Source organism: Pavona decussata, unplaced genomic scaffold (assembly GCF_977016875.1).
Source record: "Pavona decussata unplaced genomic scaffold, jaPavDecu1.1 SCAFFOLD_191, whole genome shotgun sequence".
Classification (NCBI taxonomy): Eukaryota; Metazoa; Cnidaria; class Anthozoa; order Scleractinia; family Agariciidae; genus Pavona; species Pavona decussata.
In genome coordinates this window covers 432,300-449,191 of record NW_028145600.1, presented here as the reverse complement: position 1 = coordinate 449,191, position 16,892 = coordinate 432,300, and the positions used below count along the sequence as shown (strand labels likewise).

The following is a 16,892-nucleotide window of genomic DNA, read 5'->3' as shown; positions in this document are numbered from 1 at the left end:
TCAAAGTTCAAATACGTTTTGGCACAATCGGCTGTTCATAAGTTCTGTTTAAACCTGTTTCATATGGCATATGAAACTTCAATAATGCTGTCAGTGACACAGTGCGGGTGTGGTTGTGTTTTGCTTTCTGTCTCACTGAAATCAAAACATTCGACCCTCAGTTGTGTTGCATCACTGTGATTCGCAAATTTGGCGCACTGTATCTGGCCCCGATATGAAAGGAACAATTCCTGCCGTTTTGTTCCTACTTTGTCTGTTGATACCTGTGTATTGTGCGTCCTCTGTCGCCAAGGTAAGATTTGAGTAAAACTATTGTTATTTTAGTATTTTGTCTTTGTTACTGATGTAAGACGCAAATAATCGCCAGTCGTTAAGCCGGATCCCTAATCGATAAAAATGAAAATGTCGACTAAGTGACCTCACTAAATAAGTTCACTAAATGATTGACTCATTCAGAACAAGAAGCTGATTCAGCTTATACTCGGGCCATATTTGACTGCGTAGTGCGTAAGCCTACGATCTTTTAGCAGTGATAACTCCCCAAAATCGATACATATAGAGATATACACTCAGGAGAAAATAGTTCAGGCTTCAGAAGTGATTCATCGTTTTATTGCTACAGCTCTGTTTCGTATATGGTCAGGAGCTGACCACACTCATCACGCAACTTCAACGAATGACGGTAAAGATTCAAAAGCTGGCTATATAAAGTAATAAAAAACTGGCGATTAAAGCAAGCAGCTGGTAAGCGATAAAATACAATTCTACGTGCCGTGATAGAATTCACGTGCCATGATACAAACGGTTACGTTACGTTATACAAGAGGTTTTGGGTACGTATCTATTTATATGAGGGCATGGATTTGAGAAATCATTCGAACTGATGATTTAAAACAAGCGTTTGCTGGGCGATAAAATACTAATGCTCATGGCGTGATACAATTCACGTGCCATGATACAAACGGTTACTTTACGTTATTCGAGAGGTTTTGAGTACATATCTATTAACTTGGTAATTCATTGCGTTTGTTCAGGCTACTAAGATCTATGGAAATAAGCTTTGGTCTTCTTTAAAGTTTGGTGCCAGTCCCACGTACGATTCTGTTGTTGTTACCGTCGTTCGATTGGAGGCATTTAGCATCAAGTGGGCATTCTGCTTTCTTCCTGAAGTTGCAGCTCGGGTCATGATTTTGGTTTGGGGTTGTTGCTACATTTGAGAGTATCTGTTTTTTATGTGATGCGATGGTGGTTTTCATGTTTGGCATGCATGAGTAGCTGAGTTTTAGTGTGTGTCTGTTGAAGATCTTGTTTAATGGGTGGTTCTTGGGGAAGCATTTGTCGACGATGGATAAACATTTCTGTACAATTGACAATTTCTAAATTTCCTATATTTAGCATACACTGACGTAAACACTCTAACATCAACTTATCAATATAAGCTCAAATTCTTTTACTCAGATGTATCAACGATATGAAACATGAGTTAGCCAAACAAAAGCTTCTGTGAGCTCTAGGGCACAAATTAAAGAAGTTTGTTGACAAAGCGGTTTCCTTCTTGAACAAATTCAAAAACTGATGACAAATTGCAAGTACGTTCGCATAGTTTGTTGTGCGTGATGTATTCCTTGGCCCGCCAATTTTTCTGAACGTGCCTTGTTTCGCGTTTCGTAATAAAAATGCTCCGCGCGATAACCCATGAAGGTTCAGGATTTTTCCGGCCGAGGAATCAAACACGAGAATTTGTCATCGCAGGACTGAGGGTGACACGATAGCGATCGCGTCACCGATTATATCTCTATAAAGTCAAATTGAAAAATTAAGTCTTATTGTGGTCACCCAAATCAAAGCTATTCAGCGGTACTTTGTTTTGGGGCTATTTTGATGTTTATTATGCGAAGTTCGAACTTTGTTAGTCTCTGGATGAAAACCTAAGGCGTGGACATTAAAATAAAAGCTAAAGGGCAGCAGTTTTCTCAAACGTGGATTTCGGCATTTCTTAAAGATGTCCTTTGAAAGTTAAAACGGGTTAATGGACCATCGAGGTCATCGAGCATCTCTGTTGTCCTATTATTCGTTCACTAAGTCAGAAACTGTCTCTCTTTTCCCCTCTTCCTCAGCGTGCACTTGCAATCGATCGTTCGATTCGACATGACCATTCTTTTTCTGTAAAACATTAGCGTTGCTTGCGGTGAGGTTTGCATTCGAATCTTTGGAATTCTTTGAATTTTCTGAGCATTCTGCAGCGTCAGTGCGAGGGTCCCGAAGAAAGCTGCAAAACCTCACTATACTTTTCTGTGTCGATTTCGCGTTCGCGTTTTCGATGCCCACCATCTACATCATGCGGAGTTAAATCCATGCACGTGCTGCTCGTGCGGCAAACCTTCCAAAGGTTCATGATTTCTTGCAGAACTGTCACCCTCGCTAATCAGATGAAACGGAATGCACCATGTTCAAGCTACCTCCTCTTCTCTTATGCTATATCCACGGGCTTTAATCCTTACGTTTTTGATTTTTTCGCCACTCCACATGCTATCATTGCCTTCACCTTTTTGTTCTAACGACTCCAGAACCCTCTCTGCGCTAAGGGAAACGTTCACGAACGCTTCAAAACCGACGCCAAATGTTTTGATTCGAAAGAATAGTGACTCGCAGAATACATCGGGGAAAGGGAGGAGGAACTAAGGAAGCGAAAAACTGAGGGAGTTCGGGACCCTCCCCTCCCCTTCCCCGATTACTTAACTCGACGCCTCATGGCCCGAGTACAAAGAACGCGAAGAATTTGATAACGCGACCGAAAACTTTACTCGTGCCACCCAAGTTCAAAAAACGAGACCGAGAACAATAACTCGTGGCCCGTAGTCTTATCGCACGGTCCATCGCGACCCAAAACATAAAAAAAAAATGATAATGCTACCGAAACCTGAACTCGTGCCGCCTTACGGCCCGAGTAATAACAGTACATTTCTGCAAGTTGATAATTATGTCTTGTCGCTTGGGGAGCGTTCGTTATTTATCTCCAGGGGGCATTGTCGATTTTGAGAGGAAAGGCGCAAAACATTTTTTTAGAAGTTTTTTTTGGTACTTTAGGGTGGAGACCTTTCGATAAATGAAAATGTGGACTAAGTGACTTTACTAAATACGTTAACTATGTGATTGACTCATTCAGAATAACAGTAAATTTCTGCAAGTTGATGATTGTGTCTTGTCGCTTAGGGAGCGTTCGTTGCTCATCTACAGAGAGTTTTGCCGATTTTGAGAGGAAAGGCGCATAACATTGTTTTAGAAGTTTTTTTTGGTGGGGAGAGTGGAGAGCTTTCGAAAATCGTCCCCTTTTTTATTCTCCGACTTTGCTTTCATGGTTCAAGTAATTATCAAGTTTAAAACCCAGGGAGCGCAGTTCTTCGTGCTTCCGTCTTATTTCGGTGGTAGCTTTATGTCGCAAATCTGGTAAAATTAGAGAGATGAAATGATAAATGATCCACGTAGGTTTTTTTTACCTACAAGCTCCTCCGGAACCTCAAAAAATCTGCAATTCCCTTTGCTGTATGTGGCTTTCCTTGGTAAAAACTGAAACAACATAAAATTATTCGAACGGGTCGTAGTTTAATTTCACTTTTTGAAGAAGGGAACTCAAAAACGCTTTTGTATCTGAGTTTCCAAAAGATGATTCCAAGACATGGAAGTAAAGGCAAAGGCAAACGAGTAAATTCAGTATTAGCCATTTTAAATAAGATAAATACTTCCATGTGATTATCACCAGTCATATCCTTTTTACTCTTTTTTATTTCTCATTAAAAGGATCCGTGAGAGAAAACTGTTCTTTATACCGCTGAAATTAATTATCAATTCATCTTACTATCTAAAAACGAAAAATGCCGCAAAATAAACTTATATCAGTCAGTTTGGAGGAAATCAGCTAAATGTGGGAGGAAGAAGAGAGGGCCTGATAACCAGTTTCCTTTCTTTCCATGTTGTCACACGAGGCGTGGAGTGGGTAGTAGAGGGGCCGGAGGGAGGCGCGCGCTTTCAAAACAGGTCAAGATAAATTTAATAGAGAAGAGTAACAGTAGCCGCTTTCCCCTTCCCCCTTCCCCGCCAAACATACACAGAACTAAATAAATTATGGTCGCTCCTTACTGAAAGGCATTTCATCCATGCAAAAGCTGCTGTAAAACACCCGAGGGCTCATTTGTATAGTTGTAAATGGCAGCAAATGTAAGCTTCAAAATCATTTCTGTACCGCTGCAACTTAAATGATGCAAAGGAAAAAACCCGCACAGTTTTCCGATCTTCGTTTACTTTATATTTCTACAAAGTCGCCATTCTACTTGTAGGATATCTTTTCCTCGTTTCGTTTAATTTTTATCAGTCGTGCTGTATTATGCCTACTAAGTAACGAAACACATTTTATGCCACAGGCTGGGACCACCACGTGCCTTCAGGGATCACCCGGCCTTCCTGGACGAAATGGTGTGAACGGACATAACGGCTTACCAGGCCGCGACGGAAGAGATGGTGCTAAAGGAGAAAAGGGTGTGGCAGGTTCCCCTGGACCACGTGGTGTTAAGGGAGAATCGGGACCGAGTGATAATGACACTGACCACAGAAACTGGAAGCAGTGCGTGTGGAGGAGCGAGGATGCTCGTGATATTGGTCTGATAAAGGTATGGTAGATTTGCCGATAGTAGGTACATCTCCGAAAGTCCACGAATAAATTATGTTACTCTACTGTACATCCGCTGACTTTGAGATTTACGGTCCAAATTGAAGACGATGCGTAGTTTAGTCTAGCACCATTCGCCCAAGACAAAAATATGGAATATATATCTATTTCATAAAGTGACAATTTGATAACAGAGGGACCGTAATAATAGAACTGAGGTCAGTGTCGGTGCTTTACTCGTTTTCAGTTACATTACATAACACTTTAGCCAAGAAAGGATTCTCTCTTGCGTTAGCTTATTCAAAGCAATATCCGAGAGTAAAAAGAACGCCATCGCATGCAGGTACAGTCTTATGTTTGCCAGACGCTCCCTTCCTCTTCACTCGAGCATGGGAAAAATTTGTGCAGCTAAGAAATTATAACTGATTAGAATGATCCCGTGACGATAGTTGTTAATGTTTCTGCAGGATTGTCAATTCACAAAAACCAAAGATGATACTGCTCTCCGTGTTGTCTACCAAGGCAACATTTATCTCAACTGTAACACCTGCTGTAAGCGATGGTTCATCACTTTCAATGGCGCAGAGTGCAGGGGTCCACTCCCTATTGACGTAGTGTTGTGGGTGAACAAAGGCGCTGGCTACGAAGAACACAGACCCGGGTCAATAGAGGGCTACTGTGACAACATCCACAAGGGGAAAATCCGTGTTGGTATCAACATTGGAAACTGTCCTGGACATGGAAATGCTAATGGTCATACAGGATGGAATTCAGTGTCTCGTTTGATGATCGAAGAAGTGCCTCGGTCCCAGTAGCATACCAGCATTTATCTTAATAACGATAAGAGTAGCAGGCACTTGTTTAATAGGCTGTTAAAAACACTAATCTGATGATAGATCAAGTTGCAGCACTAAACGTGAAGGAGAAAAGGTTAAGGGTATCCGAATCTTTGTAGGCAAGCTAATTTTCCACAGTTGTGCTAAAAATGAGTGTGGAAATTTCCTTTTAAATCTTTAATAAACATTGACTAGACATTTATCGTGGCCTTTATTCTGTAGTTATTCCACTGTTTTGCAAGAATTGTGACTCATAACTCATTTACCGACAGTAAAGAGATGCGTGCAGGAGGGTTTAAACAGGGGCTCAACAGTGTTGTTTCTCGGGTGGGGTGTGTGCGGTGGAGGGGAGGGGGGGAGAGTGCGTGAAGAGGGGGTAGGATCTTTTGTTTAATGTAAGGGCCAGCACGGAAAGGGAAATCAACGGAATCGGTTCAGCTCTTGCTACTAGTAACTAGCTGGCGCCCTGTAAACTTTCAGCAGATGAACAACGAAATGCAGAAGGCAGAGCACTCTCTGGCGTGTAAAAACTTGCAGCCGTTCTCCACGAAGAGATGGGAATGGCATGCAGATCCTTTATTTTTTCCGTAGCAAAACAAGGCTAAACAATGGTGGCGCTTAATAAGAAAGAAGTGTCATATGACTTTTGATTTTAAATTTTTTCTGCAGAATATCGTTTCAGTTCTATAAGTGTTTTGTTGCCAAGAAGTGTATCTGATTAAGTCGCCCATGTGTTCAACTATTGGCCATTCTGGAACCAGACAGGTGGGATGGGATTTTTTCAGCTCGGCTGATTTTCCACTTTTGTATTACCTGTGTTCGCGTCGTCTCCATTCATGTTTTGTTTTGTTTTGTTCTTCTTTTTTTTCCCCGGGTAATACGATCGCTCTCGGTCAAACAGCTTGTGGAGAGTGACCTTATTTTAGCGGCGTGTAGAAAACGAAATCCTGAGCACTGCAGGAAGTAACCTCTCATCCATAGGCATAATTCTCTTTCCTCTTTTTCAAGTGTACATATCTTCTTATGATTGCCTAGAAATGGATGTTAAAGAGAAAATTTTTCTCGCCTCAGTAATTTTCAGAACATTGTTCGGGGGTACCCAACGATAAATAGTCAAGAAGAATACTTCGCGATCATTCCAATTCGTTCAACCTGCATTGAAGAATGTGGCCGGACTGTCCAGTAAGAAAACAGGTGGAAACGGTGTTTAAATGGCAGAGAATGAAAAATGTACCGTCGTATACTCACGTTCTCCACGAAACCTTGAATTTGGTCATTTCACGGTACCAAGAATGTTTGCCGATGACTCCAATCTTACGTTATCTGCTAAGACGTTAACAGAGTTTAAGCTAGCTCTAACCCCTGAGTTAAATAACCTTAGCTGTTGGCTGAAAGCTTAGCTCAGTGTAAATGTTGCTAAAACAGAACTAATGATTATTGGATCAAGACAAAGACTATCGGCCCAATGTGATGATGTAGAAATCAGAAATGATTATCAAGAGAGTCGATAAGACCAAATCTTTGGGTCTTACCATAGATGCCAACTCTCTTGGGGTAAACACGTTGAAGAGATTTGCAAGAACGTCTCTTTAGCTATAGGTGCCCTAAAACATGTTCGGCCCTTTATATCCAAAGAAACAGCAATCCAAATTTATAACGCTTCAATTATGCCTCAGCTCCGTTTGGGACTGTTTGAGCGGTTACTTGAGTGATAAGCTCCAAAAGTTACAGAATCGTGCAGCTAGAGTGATTACTAAATTGCCTTTTGATACGATCTCAAACCACCTTCTCTCCACCCTCGACTGGGAGAGGCTATCTCTTCGGCGAAAGAAACAAAAAGCCTTAATGATGTATAAAACTATAAATGACCTTGTTCCGGAATATCTACAAATTCTTTCCTCTCAGCGTCACTCTGCTTACAACTTTAAAAGAAACTCTGAAGGAAGCCTGTCCCTGTCCGAACTAAACACCAATTATTTGAAACGAATCTTTTCTTACAGCGGAGCCATGATATGGAATAACTTACCCATAAAAGCCTAAAAATTGCTTCATCCGTTGAGCATTTTAAGCGAAATATCAAGAAGGTAGCTGATATATTTGATTCCCGCACGGCAATCTTGTAAAGCAATTGTAATTAGTTTTAGTTTTTAACTTAGGCTCAACTGATGGTTTTCCGTGTTTAAATAAAGATTGTCTGAATATTGGCATACATTGTTTGGCCGAGCACGGTGGAGAAATGTAGCATAATTGATAACGCTCGTACAGGGCTTTGTTTTTGTCATTAAATAAAATTGTATTGTTTTGTGACGTTCTCGTTGCCGTCGCCGTAGTAGCTTCTTGTTCCGCTGCTTCAGCTCTTTGTGGGCGATGTTGTGTTTGCAGATTCTCCAGTCCAGTCATTACATCTCTTGAACATAACAACAAGACATCTGAGAATAAAACGTGAAATCGAACTCAGCATCAATGAAATTGATAAAATCTTCAAGTCAACCCACTTTTTTGTCTACTTAAAAAGGACTAAACTCAAAACACGAATACTCCATCATTATGGGGTACGAGTCTTGGCAGTGTGAACTTTGACCGTGTTTAGGATCCCAGCCTCCTTCTGAGAAATCAATATTTTGCTTCGGCCGCCTCCCCTTTCATTTTCTTTTATAAGAATATTTCGGTTTTCTTTTTCGTACTTTACCAGATAAACCTGACAGAACCAAACAATCTGCATCCGAGCTCTGCTTCTTTCCTTTCGAATTCAGGAAATTTAAGAGGAGATCTTGGCATTTTAGCGCGAGGGGGATGGAAATTTGAAACAACTGGGACCATCTTCGCGCGACAATTCCAATACAAATTTTTTTCCGAATTCTGGCGCGAATCTTTGATCAAAGGTCAACAGACACGTTTTCGTTTCTTGTTGTAAGGTAACTGATCATCAAGTACCTTTAGTCCGTCTATTTATATTTATATACCCTGGTACATCAATTTTTGTAGCTGGAAAGGAAAGCTGTTCAAATTTAAAAGTAACAAGCTCCTCCATGGACGGCAAGTTGCGTGACGGAAAGCAAGCGACAAGAAAAGGATGAAAAACAGAAATACTTTAAGACTTATATTTTGAGCGGCCAAATAAACTTCCGTATTTGAAGATTGATTTAAACAAAAATTAATGTTTATTGATTTTAAATTCAGAAACGTTTGGTTAAAGTAATGTTTTTATAGAACGAGATAACTGTACATGTTTCTGTTAGGAATAATGATACATTTGATTACCGGGTCAGTTGAGGTGTTCTTTGAATGAGAGATCTATCGCTTCAATAAAGAGAAACATTTTGTTCCGTTTAACAAGTCCTCGTTTTACAATTCCGCGTCTAACAAATCTACGTTTTATAAGTCTTCCCTTGACAATTCCTCCTTTGACAAATCCACTTTTTACAAGTTCTCGTTTTACAAGTGTAACTCCTCCTTTTACAGGTAACGAGTCTTCATTTTACAAGTCCAGTCCAGTCCATGAAATACAGTATGCTGGCTGAAGAGAGGTGTTAACCTCGCACGGCTCCCAAATTAAAGTAAACTGTATTTTCTTTTGATGACAGTCAATCAAAATGTCAAAATCTAATTAGTATTCACAAACAGGAAAAAGTTCGCTTAAATTAATTCAAAACGGCTATTTTCCACGGTGGTTTGTTAGCCAAAATCTGAAAGTAGACTGTGCTTAGACTTTTGCTAATTTTTTCAGTTCCTAGCGATCGAAAATGAATACGTAATTTTTCGGCCTAGTTTTTTCCTTACCCTTTCTCTCAATTGATGCCTTCAGACGATGTTGAAATATGTACCTGACTAAGGTAAGTCACGATTTTACTTAGTAACTGTATAATAGTAACAATACCTGAAAATAACAATCTCTCGTTTAACGTTTTACAACTGACGATGCGTGAAAATCGAAATGCGGGAAGGCAGGTCAAGAATTTTTTTTAAGGGATTCTAATTTTTGTTTAACTGGACGCAAAACTGGGAATATCCCCGACCGAAAAAGTTCTATTTCCGCGCATCAATTTATGTAAGCACTTAATTTTCAGTCGCTAATAGGACATTTTCACTATGGCGTCATTTGACTACAACTACCAGAATCCTTCAGTTTTTTGTTTTCTCATGCTAATTAGAGCTATTGTTCTTTGCTCTCCACTGGGGTTACAAAATTTGAATTTGAAAAGGAAAACGAAATGAATTCTGGTAGTTGTAGTCAAATGACGCCATCATGAAAATGGCCTATTGATGCTTAAGCGCTTGTGTCAGTATTTACTTAAACGTAACGTTTGAAACACGACCATTGCGAAGTCAAAAGAATGCAGGAAGTAGTTCGTTCGGACACATTTTTACCCTTCAGGTTGCTTTGATATGGTCATTCAAGTGTTCTCTGATTTTTTTCTTTCTAATGCTTCAGATAATTTTCAAAGTTGTATGCCCAGCTTGCTGGCCAACGGTTGAATTAAATTCCTACCGAAAACAAAAGTGTCTTCGATTCGAAGCGCCAAAGTGCATTAAGTTATAACATCAAAATCCACAAGATTGCAAAAAGATTCAGTTGATAGAGTATTTCCAAAATTCGCACAACGATGGTTTTGGAATAGAAAGGCATTAAAAGAAACATTAACACTGAATGATCTAAAATCATGATCGCTCTATAATCAATTTAGTGGCTAGGACGCTTTTCGTAAACAAATGTCGGTGGAAGGTTTAACGTACAAAATACAATTCACTCTAAGCTGACTCAGTGTTTGTAAATTCTGCAGAATATCGATTATATCATTGCTTAATTAGTAATATTTTCTACGTGTTGTTCAATTTTGATCAGGTTAGATTCGTTTTTATTTTCCTGAGCTGGGGAACTCTTGTGTCAGTGATCTTCTGTGTGTGTTGAGCGTCGAACGATGGCGATTAGAATCCAAAGTACGGGAAAAAACGGTGAAATTGCGAAATAAATTTGTCCCTGTACTAACAACATTGTGTATGCTAGGTTTGTAGTTTTTTCGAACTTTTTAATATGTGTTTTTATGTGCGATTTTAGGGTTTTCGTACGCTAAGAATTATGGGTAAATGTACCAGTCGGCATCTTTGTCGGTAAGGTGGATTATAATCTTCTTTTGCACAATGTTCACCCTGTCGTAGCATAAGACTTTGTCTTATTGTTTTATAAATAATAAAAATTTTAACCTTGTAGGAACAGTAACCATAAGCGGCATCTGGCGAGAATATGTGAAACTGAGAAAATACTTCAAATGATGTTTCCTTTGTTCCTAGGCTGTATGTTCTTCACGTAAAGCCTGCAAATGTTTTCGGATGCTTAAGTTGAAATTCAGGTTACAGAAAGTGAACGGAAACTATTCCTCTAATAATTTTCAAGCTGTAGTCAGCTTTCCGAAAATGACAGCTGGCCTTATTATACAGGTTGACATATTTGCCCTTGCTAAACGGAAAAAAATTCTTCCAGTGTATCGAAAGTCTGAGGTGACATATCCATAGAGAAACCTCATTAAAATTTAATAAGAATTTCTGAGGTGGTTAAGACCTTTCGAATAGGTATTCAGCCGAAACGAAACGTTTGGTGCTGACATTTTGTCGAAGACAACTTTAGCTATTCGTTAATTTCCGACTAAATCTGAATTTCTGAGGCAATTTAGGTCATCCGAACAGATATCCACCGAAACGAACAGTTAAGCTGCTCGTGTAATGTGTTGATTGTGCCGAAGCAAAATAACGCGAAATAAAATATATAAACATCAGTTATTCCAATTATTTAAATGCAGATTTTATGACGTTTTTAATCCAAACACATCACAGGGTCGCGTTCATCGAACTATAGAAATCCTTATCGAGAAATTATACTGCCGCGAAGGTATAGTTTACACGCTGCATGCTGAAGAATTCATCCGCCACGAAGCAAGATCAAATACGTGTTGGAAACAAGGACACCCAACGAAAACATTTAAGCAAATTACTTGAAATTTTGTCTTCTGAGTTCTTAGATCTCCTTGTGCCATTTTAAAGACATATTTGTGTAAGCCGCCTAAAATAGTTTGATCTGTTCAGATGCTTTCGCTGAAAATTTTAAGTTGCAAAGCGTTTCAGAGAACGGAGTCTTTTCCCCCGGAATTTATACTAGTTGTTGTTGGCTTTACGAAAATGCTCGCTGACCTTTTTACGTATTTCTAACGACAAGTTTGCTCCTTTGAAAAGGGATTATTTTCCCAGTGTTATGAAATTTTGACCTGACATTTTGCCAAAGAAAACTGCAGATGATCTTTAAAACTAAATCCGAATTTCTAAGGTTATTAAGACCTTCTGAACACATATCCACTGAAATGAACCGCTGGGTGCATCTGTCAGGAGAAACTCGAGCGCAATATCATCGTGTTTGTAATTGCAAAAATTTGCTCCTCTGTACAAGTTTCAAATGATGATAGCATAGAAATTCGGCAATTTTCACAAGACAGCGAAATCAGTAAAATAATTGTGCTTAGTTTATTACACTTCTAAATAGCTTTCGCTAATACCACAAGGAACACTTTAATTTGAAGCCTCAAGCGCGTTACATAACATGAAATGTATAACATTGACAACATTGTTAGGCAGCAAAACAACTGTTCTGTCACTCTTTTGGAGTCCAGTAGAGAAGGAAGACGCTCGGCGAAACGGCACGCGCTAAATTGCACTGATCTCGTACATGTTTATCGCCAAAGCTTTCCACCACTCACTCAATCGACTAGTCCACAAACGCTTCTTTCAGTAAATTTTAGCGAGGCATGTACGATTATTTCATGTTCACAAATTAGAACGAAGTACGAGATGGAAAAGCAACTTCGTTTTTGTTCAAGTTTCTATGATGCCCACAAGCTACCTCTAGTTTGTCCTGACGTAAAGCCGCTGAAATTCTTGCGAATAAAATGTTGTTATTGTCAACTTGTTAAACACCATAGAGCGTTACAAAAGGCGTAATTCTTTATCGGCAAGGAAGCCGCCTAGACACACAACCACTTTAACTCAGCACTTTGTACCATTGCAAGCAAGGGGTACCTTTTTATTTGCTCTCTCTGGTTTTACTTTTTTTGCGGAATCGGTGCACGAAAGCTAACATAAACAAAGAGTTCTCTTGCGGAATCTAAACCCATCCGGGGTATACGTATTCTTGAGTTGATCTAAGGAAGTAAAGGGGATGACTTCCGCCTTTTGTCTTAACAAACGAGAAAACTCTCGTTGAAATTAATTCAAAAACCTAGGTCTCAATGTTGCTTTCTGCCTCACTGAAATCAAAACGTTCGACCCTCAGTTGTGTTGCATCACTTTCCTTCGCAAATTTTACGCACTATTTCTGACCCCGATATGAAAGGAACAATTCCCGCCGTTTTGTTTCTACTTTGCCTGTTGATTCCTGTGCTCTGTGTGTCCACTGTCGCTAAGGTAAGATTTGAGTAGAACTATTGTTAATTTATTATTTTGTCCTTGTTGCTGAAAGACGCAAATAATCGCCAGTCGTTAAACCACATACCTAATCGATGGAAATGAAAATGTCGACTAAGTGACTTCACCAAATAAGTTCACTGAATGATTGGCTCATTCAGAATAAAAGTAAATTTTTTGCAAGTTGATAATTATGTCTTGCCGCTTGGGAGCGTTCGTTATTTATCCACAGAGAGCTTTTTTTTATTCTCCAACTTATCTTTCATGGTTCAAGTAATTATCAAATTTAAACGCAAGGAGCGCAGTGTTTCGCAATTCCGTCTAATTTCGGTGGTAGCTTTATGTCGGAAATCTGGTGAAATTAGAAAGACGAAATGATAAATGATCCACGTAGGTTTCTTTTTTACAAGCTCCTCGAGAACCACGAATATGGATGAAAAATCCAACCTCCCTCCCTGAAAGATTTGTTATTCCCTTTGTGTATGTTGTTTTCCTTGGTTAAATACTGAAACATAATTAAACATAAAATCATCAATGGGTCGTAGTTTAATTTCACTCTGAAGAAGGGAATTCAAGGCAAACGAGTATGTTCAGTATTAGCCATTTTTAAATAAGATAAACACTTTCATGCTATTATCATTTCCATTAAAAGGATCGCCGGAACCGTGACAGAAAACTGTTCTTTACCGCTGAAATTAATAATGACTGCATCTTAATATGTAAAAACTTAAATGCAAAATAAACTTGTATCAGTCAGTTTAGAGGAAATCAGCTAAATTGTCAGAGGAAGAAGAGGGGGCCTGATAACCAGTTTCCTTTCTTTCCATGTTATCACATGAGGCGGGGAGTGGAGAGGAGTGAAGAGGGAAGGGGGAGGGGGGAAGAGGGAACTACCACAACGGGTCAAGAAAAGTTTACTAAAAGAAGCGTAAGAGCAGCCTCTTCCCCCTTCCCCCTCCCCCGCCAAAAACACACAGAACTAAATTAATTATGGCCGCTCCTTACTGAAAGGTATTTGACGCATGCAAATGCTGCTGAAAAACACCCGAAGGTTCATTTGTATAGTTGTACATGGCAGTAGATGTAAGCTTCAAAATCATTTCTGTACCGCTACAACTTACATGATACAAAGGAAAAAACCCGCACAATTTTCCAGTCTTCGTTTGTTGTATTTCTACAAAGTCGCCATTCTACTTGTAGCACATCTTTTTCTCGTGTCGTTTAACTTTTATCAGTCATGTTGTATTATGCGTACTAAGTTACCAAACACTTTTTATGCCACAGGCTGGCCCCACCACGTGCCTTCAGGGATCACCCGGTCTTCCTGGACGAAATGGTGCGAATGGACATAACGGGTTACCAGGCCGCGACGGACGAGATGGTGCTAAAGGAACAAAGGGCGTAGCAGGTTCCCCTGGAGCACGTGGTGTTAAGGGAGAATCGGGACCGAGTGGTAAAGACACTGACAACAGAAACTGGAAGCAGTGCGTGTGGAAGAGCCATGATCTTCGTGATATTAGTCTTATAAAGGTATGGTAGATTTGCCGATTGTAGGTACATGTTAAAAGTCCACCGAATATTAAATTATGTTACTCTACTGTGCATCGGCTGACCTTGAGATTTACGGTCCAAACTGAAGACGATGGGTAGTCTCGTTCCGCACCATTCATCCCAAGACAAAAATAGGGAATATATATATATATATCTATTTCATAAACTGACAATTCGGTAACAAAAGGGCCATAATAATAGAATTGAGGTCAGTGTTGGTGCTTCAGTTTGCTCGTTTTCAGTCACATTCACTTTAGCCAAGAGAGGATCCCCTCGTGCTTTAGCTTATTCTAAGCGATATCCGAAGTTAAAAAGAACGCCATCACATGCAGGTACAGTCTTATGTCTGCCAGACGTTCCCTTCCTCTTCACTCGAGTATGGGAAAAAATAATTTGTGCGGCTAAGAAATTGAAACTGATTAGAGTGAACCGGTGACTATTGTTGTTAATGTTCCTGCAGGACTGTCAATTCACAAAAATGAAAGATGATACTGCTCTCCGTGTTGTCTACCAAGGCAATTTTTTCCTCTACTGTAACAACTGCTGTAAGCGATGGTTCATCACTTTCAATGGCGCAGAGTGCAGCGGTCCACTCCCCATTGATGTTGCGCTGTGGGTGTACAAAGGCGCTGGCTACCATGAACACAGACCCGGGTCAATAGAGGGCTACTGTGACAACATCCACAAGGGGAAAATCCGTGTTGGAATCAACATTGGAAACTGTCCTGGATATGGAAACTCTAATGCTCAAACAGGGTGGAATTCAGTGTCTCGTTTGATGATCGAAGAAGTTCCTCGGTCCCAGTAGCATACCAGCATTGTCTTAATAAACGATAAGAGCAGTAGGCCGGCACTTGTTTAACAAGCTGATAAAAACATTAACTTGAGATGATAGATGATTTGTAGCATTAAACGCGAAATGCTTTGATTTACCAGTAGCTAACGAAAAATGATGGAAAGGGGAAAAGATTAAGGGTATCCGAATCTTTGTAGACAGGCTATTTTTCCACAGCTGTAAGAAAAATGAGTGTGGAGACTTGCCTTTGAATTTTTAATAAACATTGACTAAACATTCATCGTGGCCTCTGTTTTGTAGCTATCCCTCTTTTTTACAAGAAATGTAGCACATGACTAGGGTAAAGCTAAAGAGTTCGAACCCACAGTAAAGAGATGTGCGCAGGAGGGTTTAAACAGAGGATCAACAGTGTTGTTGTTCGGGTGGGGTGTGTGGTGAAGGGGAGGGAGGAGTGTGTGAAGAGGAGAGATGATCTTTGGTTTAATGTAAGCGCCATCACGGAAAGGGGAATCAACAGAATCAGTTTGACTACTACTAACTAACCGGTGACGTGGAAACTTTCAACAGATAAACAACGAAATACGGAAGCCAGGGTAGTCTCTGGCGCGTAATGTGTAAACACTTGCAGTCGTTCTCCATGAAGAGATAGGAATGGCAGATCCTTTATTTTTTCGTAGCAAAACAAAGCTAAACAATAGTGGCGTTTAATAAGAAATAAGTTGCGTTTGGCGTTTTAATTTCAAAATTTTTTGCATGCAAATCATCGTTTCAGTTCTATAACTGTAACTAGTTCTGTAGCTGCATGATCATGTCGTCCATGTGCTCAACTATTGACCATTCTGGAACAATGACAGGTGGGATGGGAGTTTTTCAGCTCGTCTGATTTTCCACTTGTTTATTACCTGTAATGGAGTCGTCTCCATTTTTTTTTTGTTCTCTGAAAAACAGGACCTCTCTCGGGCAATCATAATATATTGCGATGAGTGAAGAAATTTGAGCGGGCGTGCGAAATAAGAAATTGTGAGCACTGCAGGAAGAAACCTCTTGTCCATAAATCTTCATAACTGTTTTCCAAGTGTAATATTTTCCGCCGTACATCTTTTCTTATAATTGCCTCGAAATGGATGTTAAAGAGAAATTGTTCTTGCCGCAACGGTAATTTATAAATTAAAGAACATTGTTTGGAGGCACTAAACGAAAACATTTATGAAGAATACCTCAACTGTCGTTTCAGTTGTTTTCCAAGATCGCTTTGTAGCCATCTCAAGGCATATTTGTGTATGCTGACACGGTTTGGTCTGTTTGCAATTTTTTAGTGAAATTTTAGAGACTTACAAAATTTTGTGGAACAGATCTCGATACCCCCGACTTTACCAGTTGTTGCTGGTGTTCAGAAAAATAATCCTACCTGGGATTATTTGGCTCTTATAACGACCTTTTTCTTCCCTACAAAAACAAAAGGAATTGATTTGGAACTGAAGTTTTAGTTGCCAAAGCAGCAAAAAAACTTTAATTTTTCTTCATAATTCAAGCCGAATTTCTTAGCTTATTTAGGACTTCCATTCCAATCAAATATTCACCGAAATGATCCGTTAGCTGG

General features: G+C 39.7%; 3 protein-coding genes across 4 annotated transcripts in view; all 3 read left to right on the top strand.

Moving 5' to 3' along the window:
- Positions 1-43: 43 nt before the first annotated feature.
- Positions 44-5,701, top strand: LOC146462133 (collagen triple helix repeat-containing protein 1-like). Its single transcript, XM_085085995.1, has 3 exons — positions 44-292; positions 4,419-4,664; positions 5,131-5,701. Exons 1-3 carry the CDS (start codon positions 215-217, stop codon positions 5,476-5,478), a joined length of 672 nt encoding a protein of 223 aa, XP_084942121.1. The 5' UTR covers positions 44-214; the 3' UTR covers positions 5,479-5,701.
- Positions 5,702-9,208: 3,507 nt separating this feature from the next.
- Positions 9,209-15,681, top strand: LOC146462132 (collagen triple helix repeat-containing protein 1-like). 2 transcript variants are annotated; one of them, XM_085085997.1, is made up of 3 exons: positions 9,209-9,332; positions 14,230-14,475; positions 14,957-15,681. In XM_085085997.1, the coding sequence occupies exons 1-3, from the start codon at positions 9,318-9,320 to the stop codon at positions 15,302-15,304; spliced, it is 609 nt and encodes a 202-aa protein (XP_084942123.1). In that variant the 5' UTR covers positions 9,209-9,317; the 3' UTR covers positions 15,305-15,681. The 2 variants fall into 2 exon arrangements, with proteins under 2 accessions (XP_084942123.1, XP_084942122.1); XM_085085996.1 differs by lacking the exon at positions 9,209-9,332 and adding an exon at positions 12,812-12,945.
- Positions 9,303-16,892, top strand: part of LOC146462124 (collagen triple helix repeat-containing protein 1-like) — a 100,564-nt gene continuing 92,974 nt past the window's right edge. The window contains exon 1 of the mRNA XM_085085994.1: positions 9,303-9,332. Coding sequence (XP_084942120.1) covers positions 9,318-9,332 — 15 coding nt within the window. The 5' untranslated portion in view covers positions 9,303-9,317. The remainder of the gene's footprint in view (positions 9,333-16,892) is intronic.

Coding starts and splice junctions, on each gene's coding strand:
- LOC146462132 (XM_085085996.1), top strand. CDS start 12,868: ATGAAAGGAACAATTCCCGCCGTTTTGTTTCTACTTTGCCTGTTGATT. Junction 12,946..14,229: donor GTGTGTCCACTGTCGCTAAG/GTAAGATTTGAG, acceptor TTTATGCCACAG/GCTGGCCCCACCACGTGCCT. Junction 14,476..14,956: donor GTGATATTAGTCTTATAAAG/GTATGGTAGATT, acceptor ATGTTCCTGCAG/GACTGTCAATTCACAAAAAT.
- LOC146462133 (XM_085085995.1), top strand. CDS start 215: ATGAAAGGAACAATTCCTGCCGTTTTGTTCCTACTTTGTCTGTTGATA. Junction 293..4,418: donor GTGCGTCCTCTGTCGCCAAG/GTAAGATTTGAG, acceptor TTTATGCCACAG/GCTGGGACCACCACGTGCCT. Junction 4,665..5,130: donor GTGATATTGGTCTGATAAAG/GTATGGTAGATT, acceptor ATGTTTCTGCAG/GATTGTCAATTCACAAAAAC.